The sequence below is a fragment of the Osmerus eperlanus genome, chromosome 3 (assembly GCF_963692335.1).
Source record: "Osmerus eperlanus chromosome 3, fOsmEpe2.1, whole genome shotgun sequence".
Taxonomy (NCBI): Eukaryota; Metazoa; Chordata; class Actinopteri; order Osmeriformes; family Osmeridae; genus Osmerus; species Osmerus eperlanus.
In genome coordinates this window covers 9,445,260-9,461,491 of record NC_085020.1, presented here as the reverse complement: position 1 = coordinate 9,461,491, position 16,232 = coordinate 9,445,260, and the positions used below count along the sequence as shown (strand labels likewise).

At 47.8% G+C, this 16,232-nt stretch overlaps 1 protein-coding gene across 1 annotated transcript in view; it reads right to left on the bottom strand.

The window, feature by feature from the left end:
• Positions 1-12,399, bottom strand: part of tsc22d1 (TSC22 domain family, member 1) — a 29,190-nt gene extending 16,791 nt beyond the window's left edge. Inside the window, exon 1 of the mRNA XM_062457071.1 lies at positions 8,958-12,399. Coding sequence (XP_062313055.1) covers positions 8,958-11,680 — 2,723 coding nt within the window. The 5' untranslated portion in view covers positions 11,681-12,399. The remainder of the gene's footprint in view (positions 1-8,957) is intronic.
• Between the last annotated feature and the right edge of the window lie 3,833 nt (positions 12,400-16,232).

Below are 16,232 nucleotides of genomic sequence, written 5' to 3'. Positions count from 1 at the left end.
TTATAAATGAGGCTGAAGATGCTAAACAATAAAGGAAATAAATTCACCGCGCAACATTTGTCCAACGTTAAGCCTAATCCTGAATCCGCTCTATGGCACACGTTACATCTACAGGCAGACAAGGTGTTCAATTTGAAGTGACATTGGCATTAAAGGCATCGAAAACAGCCGGCAAATCGGTCCGTTCGAAATCATCCAAAATGAACATGGTGTGTACATTCTTAGCCACTAGATGGCACTGTAACATCAAAGTACTCGACGGCTTCATAAATCTACTAATGTCCTTAAAACATAGGCCTGGGATCATATTCATTTCAAGAGCCACTTCATTTGCCAACAAAATTAGGGTGCATCGGAAGCCACAATAGATGAAAATCTGGATTTGAATTTGAGAGATGCACTGATATGACACTGATATAGCTGATCAACAGGTTTAATGTCATCCATCGCATGAATATATTCTTAGTTGATATGTCTGCATTCAACTTCCCTTCTTTAAGGTTGTTTAAACATTTAACCACCTTTTTTTATTTATTGGTTACTTCTACGTAGACTTTTTTAAGCCCCACTAGTTAAATTCGATTGCACAGACGACATTATTGGTTGGATTTAAGACATATTGTACATTTTCCATTTAAACGAAATTGACACCGTAGTACCTTCCCATGATGCTCAACAGACGCTATGGCTGCATCCCAAAACCTAAGTTTTGCGACTATTAAGTTTTAGGCTATGTTAGGCACATGTGGCTCTGGAGCCATGGGTTGCAGACCCCTGAACTAGATCTATCATCTAAGGCCCTACCTTCCTTTTAGAAAGGTCTAGGTTCACCTGGACACTATCCAGGCCTACCCCATCCTCAGACAGCGTTCAGTAAACCTAGGACGACCCAGCCCTACCGTAAGCCCAGCCCTACGCCCTCGGGTCTGCAATGGCCACTAGATGGCAGCAGAAAAGCGCGTGTCCCTCCCTAAGGTATGTTCAGGTCCAGAGTGAGTGACAAGGTTCAATCGATGGCTCCATTACCTCTCAGTCAGCCCCCGGCTGACTCCTGCCTAGCCTGCACACTGACTGACACCTCCGCTGACGGCTCACATCCTGTCAGTGCTCTCTGCCTGTCGGCAGAAAGAAAAAAAAGATGATCCCTCCCTAAAAGAGAACACTTTGTCGACAAGGACTTTGGGTCAGCCGGGCGTGCCCTGGAAACCGGAACTCCGATTTCTTTTGTGCCGTTATGGTGGTGTTTGGTTGTGGTGGTGAACTTAGGCACCCAACGTTTCGACATGATATGGTAGCAAACCCTCGTCTCTGGCTTTTGAGATGCTGAGGGTTCATCCTTGCCATCTACTAGAACCTTTACGTCAGTCAACTAACAACCCTGGGAAAGAGAGAACTCTGAAAGGAATGATTTATACAGGTTGATTCAAGAGCAAGATAGTTGCTACATGTAGGGTTTAAAGTAGGCCATACCTACTGTTTGACCAGGCTGACTGGCCCTAAAGCAAACAACATGTGCACCAAGTCATGTAGAAACCCTTCTCTGCTGAGTTATGAAACACATCCATCAGAGGTCTGACAGGAGGAATCACGCACACACACACACACACACACACAGGAAAAGCACCCAAGTGAAAAAGTAATTGCAGGTTGGGCCTGGGAATGCACGGCAGAGTGTTGGGCAGAGAGCCAAGGCAAGATGGCCCTGGGGATTCACCACTGAGTGAACGAATACCTGTCGAAGAGACAGAAAACGGCACCGTCATCATCATTATCATCACCAACAGCCTCAGAGTGGCTGGTTTTAGTCATCTAAAGGCTGTTGGTGCGAAACGTTCTGGGAATGGGGGAGGGAGGGGCAGGCTCCGGGGCTGACAGGGGGAGATGGAGGTAGACAGAGAGAGCTCTTTCTAATTGACAGAGTCTGAGAGAGCAGCCTCATCAGGCTCCTACAGAGACTTCAACCGGGGGGAGGGGGGGGGGGTCTCTATGGAGACAGAGCTCCTTCTTTGGTGTGTCTTCCTGGGCTCGGGCCAGGATAAAGAGAAGGACCAGCCGCCTGTAACTAACCCAACACTGTTCTGCTGCCCGGCCTGGCACACTGAGGGGGGATGCTGTCACTCTTGGCTGGGGAACGACTGTGCCGAGAGCTTAAGGCTCAGTCGGCCATTGACATACAGCACAGACAGACAGGAAGGAAGGATAGACAGGCAGGCAAGCGATAATTGAAGCAGATAGTCTTTGTCATTGTTTGAAACATGCTGACTGGAATGAATGCTAACGAGACAGGCAGAAAAACGGGCATGGGCAAACGTAAAGAAGTGCAAGGTGCGCAGGCTACAGCTCGATGGCGGTGCACTGAAAAGTAGCAGGCAGGAGGACAACAGCTGGCAGCCAGGCTAGCTCGGGTGCTATGACTACAACAATGACTCAGTGCTAACCGCTAAGAGGCTAAACCAAGGAAGTGAAATCCTATACGTGAGCCTGGATGCTGAGCTAGCTGGGCTACGTTGCGTCCATGAAAGACGCTAATGCTAAGCGAAGTCCAGCACTCTGCATTGTAATGATGCCAAGATAACGCAAGCAAGCTAGCAATGCCAGCCACAAAGCTGCTCCCTGCTGCTCTCATTCAGCCTCCGAGGCCATTGAAAAAGGGGATTAGCAAGACAAAGTGAGAGGGAACGGCCATCACCCCCCGGTTAGCCAGTGGATGACGCTGCTTTATTCCTCTCCTGTCTGGTCAAAAGTGATGTGGAGAAATCCAATGACATGAGAACCTCGGAGAGAGCGCATCTAAGAAGGCTTAAACGCCAGAGAGGAAAAAGAGTAGCCTATGCTTCAATCTAATTTGTATTCATTAAATGAGCTTGCTACATTTTCATTTTATTTATCTTTTTCTACACAATTGGAAGCACTGATTTAGTATTGAATACATGCAAGTATGATATTTTTGGGAACAGAGTCCAAACCTGGTCTCTTCACCTTCTCGGAGTCCTTTCCTTGAATCAATTTCAGTTCAGTATCTGTATATGTACAGAAAGATAGACATAATTTTACGACTGTGTCCCATCTCTGAAAATAATTTCAATGTTTGCCTTTTTCTGGGGGGGGGGGGGGTGCAGAAAGAAAGGAGGGATCAAATTATTTTGTGCTGCAGGGCCTCCATTGTGTGGGTCTGACCTGGTTTCACTCAGTGTGGGCTGGCCAGCCAGTGACACAAGGAAGGGAAATGCCATTGTGCCGGCTCACCAGAGCAGCAGAGACAAACTGGTAATCAGTGACTCACTTAAGGCTGCCTGCCACTGACCGAGACACCACAGGGACAAATAACAGAGAAAGAAAGATAGGGATGGAGACGAGTGAGTGAGAGAACGAGTGAGGGGTGTGAGGGGAGAGAGAGACAGAAAGAGAGCCTTGGTATGAATGACAGGCAGACAGATAGACAGAGACAGTTGTAGACACTGACAACATCAATTATGTCTGATGTGAACCACAACAGTCATCCTCTGTACAGTGTGTGTGTGTGTGTGTGTGTACATTCCTGCTCTCAACTGGACAGAGTGTTGGTCACAAGAATGTCAGATGTGAATCAGCAAATTGCGGGCATACTCTGCTCTAGGCCTGCTCCAAGCTAGCTAGAGCCTCAAAATGGTTGACCAGAGAGAAAAATAGACCTTCAGCGAGAAAAAGAGAGACAGAGAGAGAAAGAAAGAAAGAACCATATGGACTCTCACTGTTCAGTGGTCAGTGACTCAGTGAGTCACAGATTGATGATATGAGATCATCATCCACAGCGTGGAGCGGAATCTCCATCTAAAAAGTTTCCACAGATGATGAGAGACTGAGTTATGTAGCCTATTATCTAATACTTTACCAGTCGCTGGCATTTCATGAAATGAAGCGTTGCTCAATTAGAAGTGAGATGGAATCCATCATGGTAACACCAGTTGCTAGCGGGGCTCCATCAGAACACTAGCTACGCAGAATAGAACATTTCTTGCCTCTGTCCTCCCTCCGTCGGAAGCTTGGAGGTTAGAGTCTACTAGTACAGGCTCCTGAGATGAAAGGTAGACAGCCAACACGATCCATTATGCTCCATTACAAGCCATTAGCCTCAAAACAGGCTGAGTGGATGGATCAACCCCATTTATAGACGTGAGGGGGGGGGATGCCATAAATCATCAAAGACGAGGGCTAAATCAACAGCAGAGACAAAGAAAGAGAGACACGAAGAGGGGGGAACACACACACACACACACACAGGCAAAGAGAGAGCTACAGAGATGGACACGGAGAGGAAAAAAGAGAGAGAGAGAGAGAAAGGGAGAAGCCAGCAGTGAAACACCGCATCCGGATCAAAGCAGAGTGAAGGAGCCTGACGCAGATGGAGAGAGGGGCTGAGTGGTGGGCGCCAACCTCTCCTCCGCTGATAGAGGAGGGAGCGCGGCTGGGTTACCCGGAGGGCCGCAGCCTCCTACACCTCCAGCCTTAGATTCATCCCATCTCTGGCTGAATGGGATGGGACTGATGGCAATATTCAGTTGTGCGGCAGTCACCACTTAGCAAATGTGTGTAGACACACACGCATACAAACGGAAGTCCCCCCCCCCCCCCACACACACACACACACAAACAACGGCGTTGCTGCCTTGTTCTGGTGCTCTCTGGTGTGCCGTGTGTGTAACTGGGGGGGGGGGGGTCGTTAGCATAATAAATGTTGTTTACGTTCAGATGCTGTGGACAACAGAAGCCGAGTGCACCTCTGAAAATAGAGAACAGGCCTGTGGGGCCAGGAATAATACCAGCTCCAGTGTGCTAACCGAGTTCCGCGTTTCAGTAACAGACCCAGTCGCTAACACATGGCTCTCGAGACAAAAGGACCTGTACTTGGACTGAATTGGAATAAAAGCACAGAACGTCTCCGATCCACTTCGTTCTGAAATCCCGCCCTCCGCACGTCGGCAAGAGCAGAAATGCGGCAGCGTACCGCGGGGCCAAAGCAAGATCGGGAGGTTCATGTGAGGACAGAGACGGATCAACAAAAAAAGAGAGAGAGAGAGAGAGATAGCCTTGTTTCAGCTGATTCCGCTGCTCTGGGGCTGACGGGCTACTTCTCAGGTTTCAGCCTGGTTTAAAGGAAATGTTTGTTCCTTCCTCCGGCCCCGAGAGGGCACAAAGCAGGAGGACAAACCCCAAAGTGACATCACTGAGGAGCGAACGCCGGGGAGAGAGGACGATCCATTCAGAGAGATGAAAGGCTCAGAGATGATGTCATATGATGGAGATGACTAAGTCATACAACCACAATGACCTCAACGGGGCCGAGATAACAACATGTTAGCGTTGAAGTCGTTTTTCATGATTCCCCTATCTAGCCTGCGTTACACACTGAGGCTTAGACAGATAAAGCTGTGTAACTGTTCAAGCTAGCTACTACTGGGGGCTTATATATATCGCTGAAGCAGGAATAACAATTGCAGAATGTTCCTAAAAGAAGTTAACATCCAGCAGAGTAATCCATACAATGACGGAAACTGGAACACAACATGGCAGTCTCTTTATCGGTCCAGTTCTATCCAGTCTCGCCAGACAGTTCCCAGGTCTGGTCCAAACCAGCTGGAACGGGCTGGACCGAGCGTGGCCAGACAGTTTCCTCTGGATGTTAACTTGGGAGAGTTATCAACTTGATCTCTACACAAAGAGATTCATCCAGACTCATGTGGCTCTGCTCCCCTCACTGCCAAGTGCAGATTACATTCAAAACAGAGCTAACATGGAGATAAACATCTCCCTATAGTAGGCTGCCAGGACACACCCTGACCTAATGTATGCACACACACACACACACACACAGAGCTATTGAGACTGAATGCTAAAGGATTTAAAATGTATTACACCGATATTCTTAACATCACACACACCTGGTCATTTCATCTATAACTCCAACTCAAACCATAAGCCACTTCTCTAATATCCTCAACATAATACGGCAATATTATTCACTGATACGCATGTCCTTCACTATGTAAATCATCCTCCATGAGAACTACTAAGGGTAGCTCTGACAGCCTTCCACACACACCACACGCACGCACACACAGGGAGGCTCTCTGGTCCACCCATCCCCCTCCTGGTAATGAGTTGACAGTTTTACGACTGCATGAGTCTCCAGAGTGATTGATGACCATGAGGGTCATCCCACACATGGAGACAGCACAGGAACTGTGGATGAGACAGCACAGGCACTGTGGATGAGACAGCCCAGGCACTGCATGCAAGTCGTCGACTCGTAAAAATAAAAAGATTAGCGGGGCAAACGCCAAATTAGTGTTTACGAGAAGCTGGCTGCAATTACAACACAATAGATAGCACAAATCTGGTGCTGCAGTAAAAAAAAAAAAAAAAAAAAAAAAACTAAATTGTTTTCACCTAAACTGCTCAAGGCAGTTAACCTTTCTTTATAATTGGGATTCCTTAGCAGCGTATTTCAAGAACGTTTGTCCTTTCCCCCCCCCCCCCTCCCCATTTCCAGTATGGAGAGCAAGTATACAAATTCAACAGGTAAAAGTAGGAGTACAGAAAAAGGTTGAATGATGTCCAACATGAGAGCTAGGCTTAAACCTGTATACAAATCAAAAGGTACGAATCTGCAGTGCAGGCTAAGGGGAAGTCTGCTGTGGTAGAGACTGCCGCATGGGGATGCAACCACAAATGCAAACATGACACCAAATCTTTTTATTGGAATTGTCTTTTTTTTTTTTTTATACAGAAACCTAACAGTTCATGTCCCTATCAACAGGAGCCATATGACTACAGCATTCTGGTACTGCTTGTGCCTGAGGTGAAATTCCATTAACGTTTTAAAACTGATCAGTGTCATGGAAATAGTTCTGAATCTTTTGATAGCGCAAAAGAAAATTCACCGGTTACGTTACTGATAATATACTTCCTCTAATCCACCTGTGTTCCCATCTCCATGAGAAGATTTTGTTCCCTTCCTCTCTGAAGTTCATGCTAGGCTCTAGTAGCCTAGGTAAACCAAGCCAAGCGGGTGTGTGGTAAACTACTAGCCCTGCAGTTTTAGCATCACAAGGTTGGTTCACATTCGCAAGGTAGCCTAACCCCATAGCAGGCCATGGAGCATGGTACCACGCTCAACTGAAGCTAAAGCAGAGAGCAACTTCATTAGACCTGGTCAACGTATGCAGGCTGCTTTAGAGCCACTCTCTGTGTACTGTGTGTGTTGTGTTTGTGTGTGTGGGGACGGGTACCCATGTGTGTGTGTGTGTGTGTGTGTGTGTGTGTGTGTGTGTGTGTGTGTGTGTGTGTGTGTGCGTGTGTGCGTGTGTGCGTGTATGTGTTGGCAGTAGGGGGAGAGTTTGTAGCCTAGTCTTGCTCTGTGATAAAAGGGACAGTTACCTCCCTTCAACTCTCAACCAGAGGGCCAGTCAGCCTGCTGGTCTGTCAGTCTGCTTAGACCCTGTGTGTGGCTGCCTTCCTCTGCCTAGGTCTGTGTTACTAGGTGTGGCAGTGGCAGGGCCATTCATCATAGTAGAAACATCTGTTCTAGCAGGCTCTAGAAAGCACTGGCACCTGCCACACTACACGTGACGCACACAAAAACGGGAACACACACACACACACACACACACACCACAGTATAGCAGCAGGTACACCACACCACTCCCCTGGGTGCTAATTCACCAAGACAATCTTCTCATTTGAGCCGAGGGGCTTTGGTCTGAGAACTAAAATGCAGCGTTTATTAAAGACTATAATCCACATTATCATGCTAGATTATACATTCCTCCAAACCAGTAATCATGTGAGAACAGTAGCCATCCTCAGTTTGGCTCCACTACGCTGTTCTGGTCTGTACTGGACAGGCAAGGTATTCTTTTGGTATCAAAGACATAGGGACTGGATCCCTAACTGATAAACAAGGGATGTAATGTAGGTATTTTACATTGCCTTAATAGTTCAGAAGCAAAGGTATTTTGTAGGCCAATATACTCTGTCAATATAAACTGTCTTTACAGTTGCCATTTTTATAGGACACCAAGCACTGATGCAACTAACATACCCAACAATTGGTATTTTGCAAAGATGCATACTAACTAAAGAGGTTTAGGTACTAGGAAAACAAAAAGCTGCTGGTAGGCGCTTACAACCTTAATAACATAATTTAAATTTAGAGGATAACAATTATTTGACTTTTCTTTCCCATTCAAGGCATAACTAACCAACAGGCTTCCACAATGAGCTTAACCTAATTCATGAATTTAAGCCAAAACGGAAAGATTACACCCAACTAGTATAAACAAGGAACCACTATTTTCCTTCATAATCTTGATCAAGGCCATAGGAGGAATAAAGGCCTTTGCATTTCCACTGTTATAGTATCCTTTCCTGCATTAGACCATCTCTTCACACAATCAGGCTAATCGTTCAAAGTACCTAATGCCTTATTTCCTGCTGTGGAAAGGGGTTGCGAGGCTGTGTACAGATAGCTGTATAGCCGGCAGCAGTAGTAGTAATACAGTAAGGCAAATGGCAGGCTGGGGCAGAGGAAGGGCAGCATAGGCAGACTCCAGTCCAGACAGACTGTGTGCTAGCTAGTCTAAATGCCGAGTCACTGAGGCTGGGCCCAGACAGGAGGAGACGTCACATCCAGCTGAGCACAGCACTGAGGAGAGACAACTGTCTGCAACCATCGCATGCTGCACACAGCACAGACATGCACACAGACGAGCACATGCACCGATGCACTCTCCGTGTCTCAGCGGTTTCATTCTTCTCACAGCTGAATTGTCCGGCCCGTCTCAGCCACACTCACTCATGAACTCGGCTGCAGCTGTCTGACAATATCCCTGTTAGCACCATCATTAGTAATCAATCAGCATTTGTAACCAATCAATCTCAAACAAGGGAACATCACTCGGAATAAAATTCATTCTCACCCATCGTCGTCTCCATCCACGGCCTTGAAGAGTCCAGTTGAGGCGGTTAAGGCACTAACCCCAGTGCTGCCCTCCGTTCCCTGGCCTGCTCCTGCCCCAGCCCCTCCTTCTCCAGCCAGCTTGGGGAATCCCATCAGGGCCGACTGGTGCTGGAGGAGCAGCCGCTGGGCGTCCTCCAGCTGGGTGCTGGTGAAGGAGGGCAGGCTGGCGTAGAGGGCATTGGCCTGGGCAGCAACGGCTTGGGCATGAGCGTTGGCACTGCTGAAGTCCTGGGCCATGCTGACCCTAGCGGGTTGAGACTGAACCATCCCCCCACTGCCATTCTGGACCTGGCTCTGGGACTGGGGGTCGCTCTGAGGGTTAGGAGGAGGCACATGGGACGTGACCTGGCTGAGAGGGACTGGGTTGGGCAGCTGGGTGCTGATGCCTTGGGTGTGAACTGGGAGCGACTGTGTCTGTTGTTGCTGCTCCAGGGGAATAGAGTGGCTCTGCGGCGGCTGCCCCAAACCTGTCCCTACCAGACCCATATGAGGGACCATCCCTCCCGTGGAGGCCTGGAGGGAGGAAGCCTGCTGTAGGACATTCTGAGGGGAAGCTTGGACCTGTGGCTGGGCCATGGAGACCACTGGTGGTTGCTGCTGCTGAGCTCCCATGATCTGCGCAGGCCCATTCCCAGGCCCAGAGGAAGCTGATCCAGTCAGGTGGGGCAGAGCCTGAGAGGTGGCAGACTGGGGAAGCGTCTGGGGGTAGTCTGGAGGTAAGCTGCCTCCCTGGCTCAGAGGCCTGATGAGTGCAGGGCCTGCTTGGGGAGCAGCAGGGTGCTGATGGGGGGAGGCATAGCCCATTTGCTGCTGGTGAACACCCGCAAGGCCCTGGGTGGAGCCTGGAATATGGATAGCAGCTGCCTGGGCGTAGGTGAGCTGCTGTTGGGACATGGGTGGGTTGGGGTGCCCTATGGTGGTCTGGAGGCCAGCCATGCTGATGGGTATTGGCTGGTGAACACTGGTGGGATTGGAGGGGGCCATGGTGGTCTTCAGGTGTGCATGGGTCATATCCTGGAGGTGCAGGTGAGGCTGGGTATGGGACACTGCCATGGGGAAGCCAGCAAGGGGAGCTTGGACTCCCTGAGGAGAAGATGTATAATCCTGTAGCTGGGCTGGGAGGTGAGGGGGTAAGGGACCCCCTGTTTCCCCACTGCCCACACTCTCAGCGTAGTGGCTTAACGTGCTGCTCACAGAACTCCCACTGGTGCTCTCTCTCTCTGTCCCCACAGTGGACATACTCTCTGGGGCAAACTGACGCACGGCCTCCGCCGCCCGGGCGCTGGGGCCGACAGAATCCAAAGAGGCAGATGCAGAAGCGGGGAGGTCCTTGTCGTAGTACTCCGCGCATGTCCATCTGCCCTTCTTGAATGGTTCAGAGCTGGAGTCTAATTTGACTACCCTGAAGCGGGAGCTGGCAGCGGCAGGGGCGGGGACAGATGCTGGAGACGGCTGCGACGAGGGGACTTGGGCTTGTGCTGGGGACATGGTTGATCCTGGGATAACCCCAGGTGGGGTCCTCCCAGCTACTCCAGCATTGCTGACATTGGAAAGTCCCATCACTGTAGGGGCACAGGCAGCGGTGGCGCCGGGTGTCATGTTGATGCTGGAGTTGACGACTCCACTTTGGTGTTGGATCATGGTTATGTTGGGGTTACTGATACTGTTGCCCATGACAACACCACCTCCACTGTTAGTCATTATGCTGGAAGGAAAGCCACCACTGCTGCTAGCACTGGTACTGACACCCCCCATCACAGGCACATTGACAGAGCTCAACACATTCACATTACTAACATTGCTGGTCAGGGGATTAACTATGCTAACGGTAGCGCCAGTTGCAGAGCTGTGCATTCCAGGGACAGGTCCTGGGGCAACTGCCACTACAGGCTGGGCAGCAACACTCGGCAGGCCAACTGAAACACTCTCCAATGTGGCCCCCATGTTTGAAGGCATTTTCTGGGCAATGCTTGTAAATGCTCCAGAGGTGAGGGCAGAGGCGGTCAGCCCAGTCCCGGAGGAGGGGTTGTGGGCCTGGGCTTGGTGAGGATGTTGGTGGTGGTTATGATGATGCACAGTACCATTTACCATAGTCCCTCCGTGTTGGGGAGCCTGGGTTAAAGAGTGAGGGTGAAGGGACTGGTTGGGAGAGACTGCTCCTGGGGTCTCTGCTTCATGAAAGTTATTAAGCGTTTCCTCAGAGGAGCTCCTCTCTGCCCCAGCAATCTCGTTTGCTCGAGAGAGAGAAACATCCAGGATCTCAGACGAGGAAAGGTCTTCTGTGTGAGATTCATCCAGGTCGTCATAGCTCTCTGTATCCTCCGCGATGCTGTTATTGGTGCTCACTGAGATCTGGGCCGGAGTCACGCTGGTGATCTGGAAGCCGCTCTTCTTCTTCATCTGTGCCCCGACTGACTGGGCGGGCAGAGGCTGGGAATGCAAGTTTAGGCTGTGCGGAGGGTGCTGGGTTCCAGGAGATGACGAACCGGCTGGGGGTTGAGACTGGGTCAATAGGGAGGATTGATAATCTTCGGCCGGGACGTGGCTATTGTTAACACCCGAACATGCCGGTGTAGACGTGGAGCCACTCCCGCTACCGGTGTTGCTACCCCTTCTAGGAAAAATCGCCGGGTGCGCCATCTTTCTAACACTGCTAGAGTCTGCAGAATCCGGATGATGCATTCTGAAAGATTCCGGGGGGTAGCTAGTCTCTGACAGTCTCGAATACTGTTGCACTTTGTTAACGCCGCCGTTTTGAAAAAGTCTATGTTAACAGATGGCACTATCCAACTAATTTAGTTTCCCTGGTTATAATTATAACCAATTAATATCAGGTTAACGTTTCGGGATTTTCAAACGCCCCCGTCAAAAACAAGAATGCTTTCGTTTCCGCTGTACAGTCGGCTAGGCAGCCGTATGCTAGCTAGCTAGCTTGCTAGCTAACGTCAGCTGATGTGCTTGCTTGCCAGCCAGACACTGACGCGTTTGTTCGTAGCTATGGTCCGTCTCACACACAAGCCAACATAATGTAGTTATAGCGCTTTAAATAATCTCTATCTGATTTTCTACGATTGTAACATTAACAGGTTAAGAAACACACATCCAATGCGTATACTTTACAGAAAGGAAGTCAGCTTCCAACCTCCATCACTATAGACAGACTGTAGGGTCTCGCATTAATGAATTGATGAAAGAAAAAACAAAAACAAGCAATCCTTTAGCGGTGCACAGTTGTTCTACTAGTATTATATCCACTCAACTGTCATGCAAACTGGTTAATCCATTACGATAATTCATTGTTTTAGTCCAATCTTGCTGTATCACTCCGTTTCTCAAATGCTGTCATGACATGAGTCTGTCCGCCTTCTTGCACTGGTAAGCTATCGTTGTCAGCCGGTGACGAGACCAAAGGGGGTGGAGTGCTTGCTTGATAACATGGCGACCGCGCATGGCTACTGTCGCCCTTAGCAGCCAGACATAAAGCGGTCTGGGGAGCAGCGGGGTAAAGCAATGATCTTCCGGAAAAAAACGAGTTTCCGGAAAATACCGAGTGGCGTGGTCCACTCCTGTCCTGATATAAGATCACACACACACTCCCAACACACACACACACTTTTTATTAAGAAAATAATATTTAACAGCCGCATCCTCAGTTATTTACAACAAGATGTCCCACCCACGTTTGAAAACAAACCTATACTTCTACATAAGATATGATATATTCAGTTGATTACGCAGGTGTATGCCGCTAAAGCTTGTTTAAAAATACGGGACTCTGTCTTGTACTTCAGTCAATTGAAGTCAATTTTGCTCCACACTGTCTGGTCAAGGTAAAACTTATTCTGGTCAAAAACACAAAAACAAATTGTTTAGTTGCAAACAAAACAACGGCAACACAAACAACAAGATCTATTCTGTGTGTGTGTTTTTCTTTTTTTCCTCCTCTTTTTTTACTGAAACAAAAGCATGCAGAGAGGTGCTAGATCTCTCTGCAGACAGAATAGAACAACCAGACACATGTACTGCACACGGCACTGAAGATTATTCTACATGCGGGTATTGTTAGGGACTCCCTTACATTCCACAACATGTAGCACTAGTATTTATGAAACAATTTCACCTGCTCTCTTTATGAACGAGAATGTTGTGCCCTAGTTGATTTCAGATCAAAAACAGGTTATATTGCTTTAAAGCACTAGACCTGTGTGTGGTGCGTGTGTATGTGTGTGTAGGTGTATAAGGTCATTGACCTCTCATGTCAACAAGAGTAGCTTTGCGAATGTGAGCACTTCCAACACTTAGTGTTCCTGTGCTTTCTGTTTCATTCAGGAAAACGTAGGCTGCCATGTGGACCGAAAACAGTTTGTAAATAGATCTGTCATAGAAGATTGTTATAGAATAAAAGACAGTCAAAATCATCATGTCTTCCATGCATCTTCTATCCTTTCCTATCATTTGTGCTTCTCACCTCTCCTTTCTTCTCTCTGCTTTTCTCATCTCCTCTCCTCTCATGTGACTTCTCTGCTAAGTCATAACCACCTGTCACTTCATGAAAACAGCAAGGGCCCCTCAGGGCTGCTACACACAGGTGGGACGCTGTCAAACATATGAGTGATGGGGAACATGAAAAGGGCAAGGATGGCGGGACAGTGATACCCGGAGGAAAGAATGGGTAGGTGGAGAGGCGGAGTAGGAGGTTCAACTGAAAGATAAAGGGCAATGGTGGGGGAGGGATAGAGAGAGAGAAAGAGATGGAGAGAGAAAAGAGAGAGAGAGCGAGAGAGAGAGAGTGAGAGAGAGCGAGAGAGAGAGAGAGAGAGAGAGAGAGAGAGAGAGAGAGAGAGAGAGAGAGAGAGAGAGAGAGAGAGAGAGAGAGAGAGAGAAAGAGAACATGTGGCTATCCCAAATGAACCATGCGTCCATTGTGAATGACTGGCAGGCAAGCTGAGGCCAGTCCAGGCAGGCAGACAGGCTGTACCCAGCCATACAAATGATGGAGGGAGAGAGCCAGCGAGAGCCTAATGCAATGTAAGCGTCTGGTGCTGTCAGCAGCTTTAAATCACGCTGGGACTCCACAACAAAAAACACAGAGGACTATTGTGCTACCCCACCAATAATGGTCAATTTATATACTGGGGTCCGCTTTCATTTTGTAAACAATTGATTTCTGGGAATGGTAAGGGTATCCTTGCTGCTGACCTTCCTGCTGAATGACTCGTAAAAACAGAAAAAATGTTTCTTCCTGTAACCTTGTTGGTCTTTTAGAAAGGGTTTTTTCAGCTTTCACTTAAATGATGACTGTGCACTGGCATGGATACAACAACAGTAACCTAACACACCATCAAAATCTAGATGCCATAGCCCAACTGTAATTTGTTTCTGTATATCGAAGCATGGAGAGAGAGAGCTGCAGTGTGGTGGTAAGCAGAGGTGAAATTCCTGAAACAACAGAGGCTTAGGGCATGGAGAGGAGCAGGCCATGCCCAGTGATGCGGGGGAGTGTGTCTGTGCCGGTCCCAGGCCCCCTGTCTGGGGCTTGTGTCCACTGAGCCTGGCCTGTCTGAATGGGAGCCAATGGTAAGCAGGGCCAGCCAGCCTGTATGCCATGGTTATTTTTGTTGGACGGCCCTCCTAGCAGAAAGTGTCTTTTGTACTAGGTCTTTAAATACCCAGGCCCAGCACATTCATTCATGAGCTTTTCTTCCCACAGCTAGCTGGTGCACCAAACTTCCACAGCACTGCTGGAATCGAGCAACATTTAGAGTAAAAAATATTTTTTGTAAAAAAGAAAAACAGTAAGCCATTACCTTAACCCTCGTGCTGCCTTCGGGTCACATGACCCAAAGGTTCATAACGAACCATCGTTGTGTTTACCCAATTTTACCCAATACAAAAACAAATTAAAATAATTTTCTTTTAACCTTTGCAATGTGGGGGGTCTGAGACAGCCCAACGGTTAAAAGAAAATGCTTCACTTTGTCTTTGTATGCGGTAAATCTGTCGCAATACGACGGTGGGTCACAATGACTGATGGGTCAGAATGACCCGAAGATAACACAAGGGTTAATTCAGCCTCACAACATTGTAATGTAAACGCCTAAAACATCCACAGAATAACTATTTCTATGTATTAAGAATCATTCTTTGGTCGGGTTAACATTTTGAACAGCCTTACTTATCAACATATGACTAGCAATGCGACAGTAAATTACAGAATGAGGTGTGAGACCCATCAAGAAGAGACTCCGTCCAGCAACTCCAGATTTGAGCACATGAGAGGTGGGTGAAGGGTGACACCCAGCCTTACAATGGGTTTGTGTGTCCGGTCCCAGTATTTTCCTGGGTTGTTCACAGACCAAGCTGGCAAAATCAATAACAGTAATGTAACCTTTAAACACACTATAACCTGTCAATGTTTTGTGAATACGGTATAATGCTTGTGGGAATATGCTTTTCTCATGTGAGAAGAGAAAGGTTTCCTTTACTCGGTTCTGGGTGAACCAGTATGCACAGTTCTCTAATAATTAACTGACTTCAGAAGCACAAGCAAGCAGAGTGAAGCCCACAAGGTAATATCTACCAACAGTTAAATATCATAGTGTGACACATCCCATCAGAAATGATGCAAAACAATATTCTACCCCACTAAAGTGACATAATGATTAAGTGCATTCAAGAAATCACTGCCAAGAACTGTTATCTATTCATAAGAAAGCTTAAATAAAACATTTAGTAAGTTGTATGATTGTTAAATCAAAAAGTGAACATAATGGATTTTGTATAATAATGGAGGAGAAAATATTCTCCAGCTTTGCATTAGGGTGAATTTGAACACACAACACACAAACAAGGACAGCAACTATGCACTAGGGAAAATTAGCAAGATAGACAGCTAATAGGTTCCTTTATATGTCAGATCTGGTGGTAAGGAGGCTAAACAGACACTCAGACAGTCATTTTAGAGAGAGCTGGATTCGTGAGATCACAACCACACAAGAATCTATCTTGCCAAGCTTCAAGATTTTTGTGACCGAACAACAGTGGCTCAGACCAATCAGTGTCCCACGAGGAACTACTGGCAGCTACGGGGTGTGGGTGAAGTTTGCTAGATGGTGATGGAGGGTTCATTCAATCACCTGCTTAGTAGTTGTTTTTAACGTGCCTGCCCTTTTCCAAAAAGTTTCCAAGGACAACTTCCCAGATGGGAACGTGAAACAAACTTTCTGGTGACTCA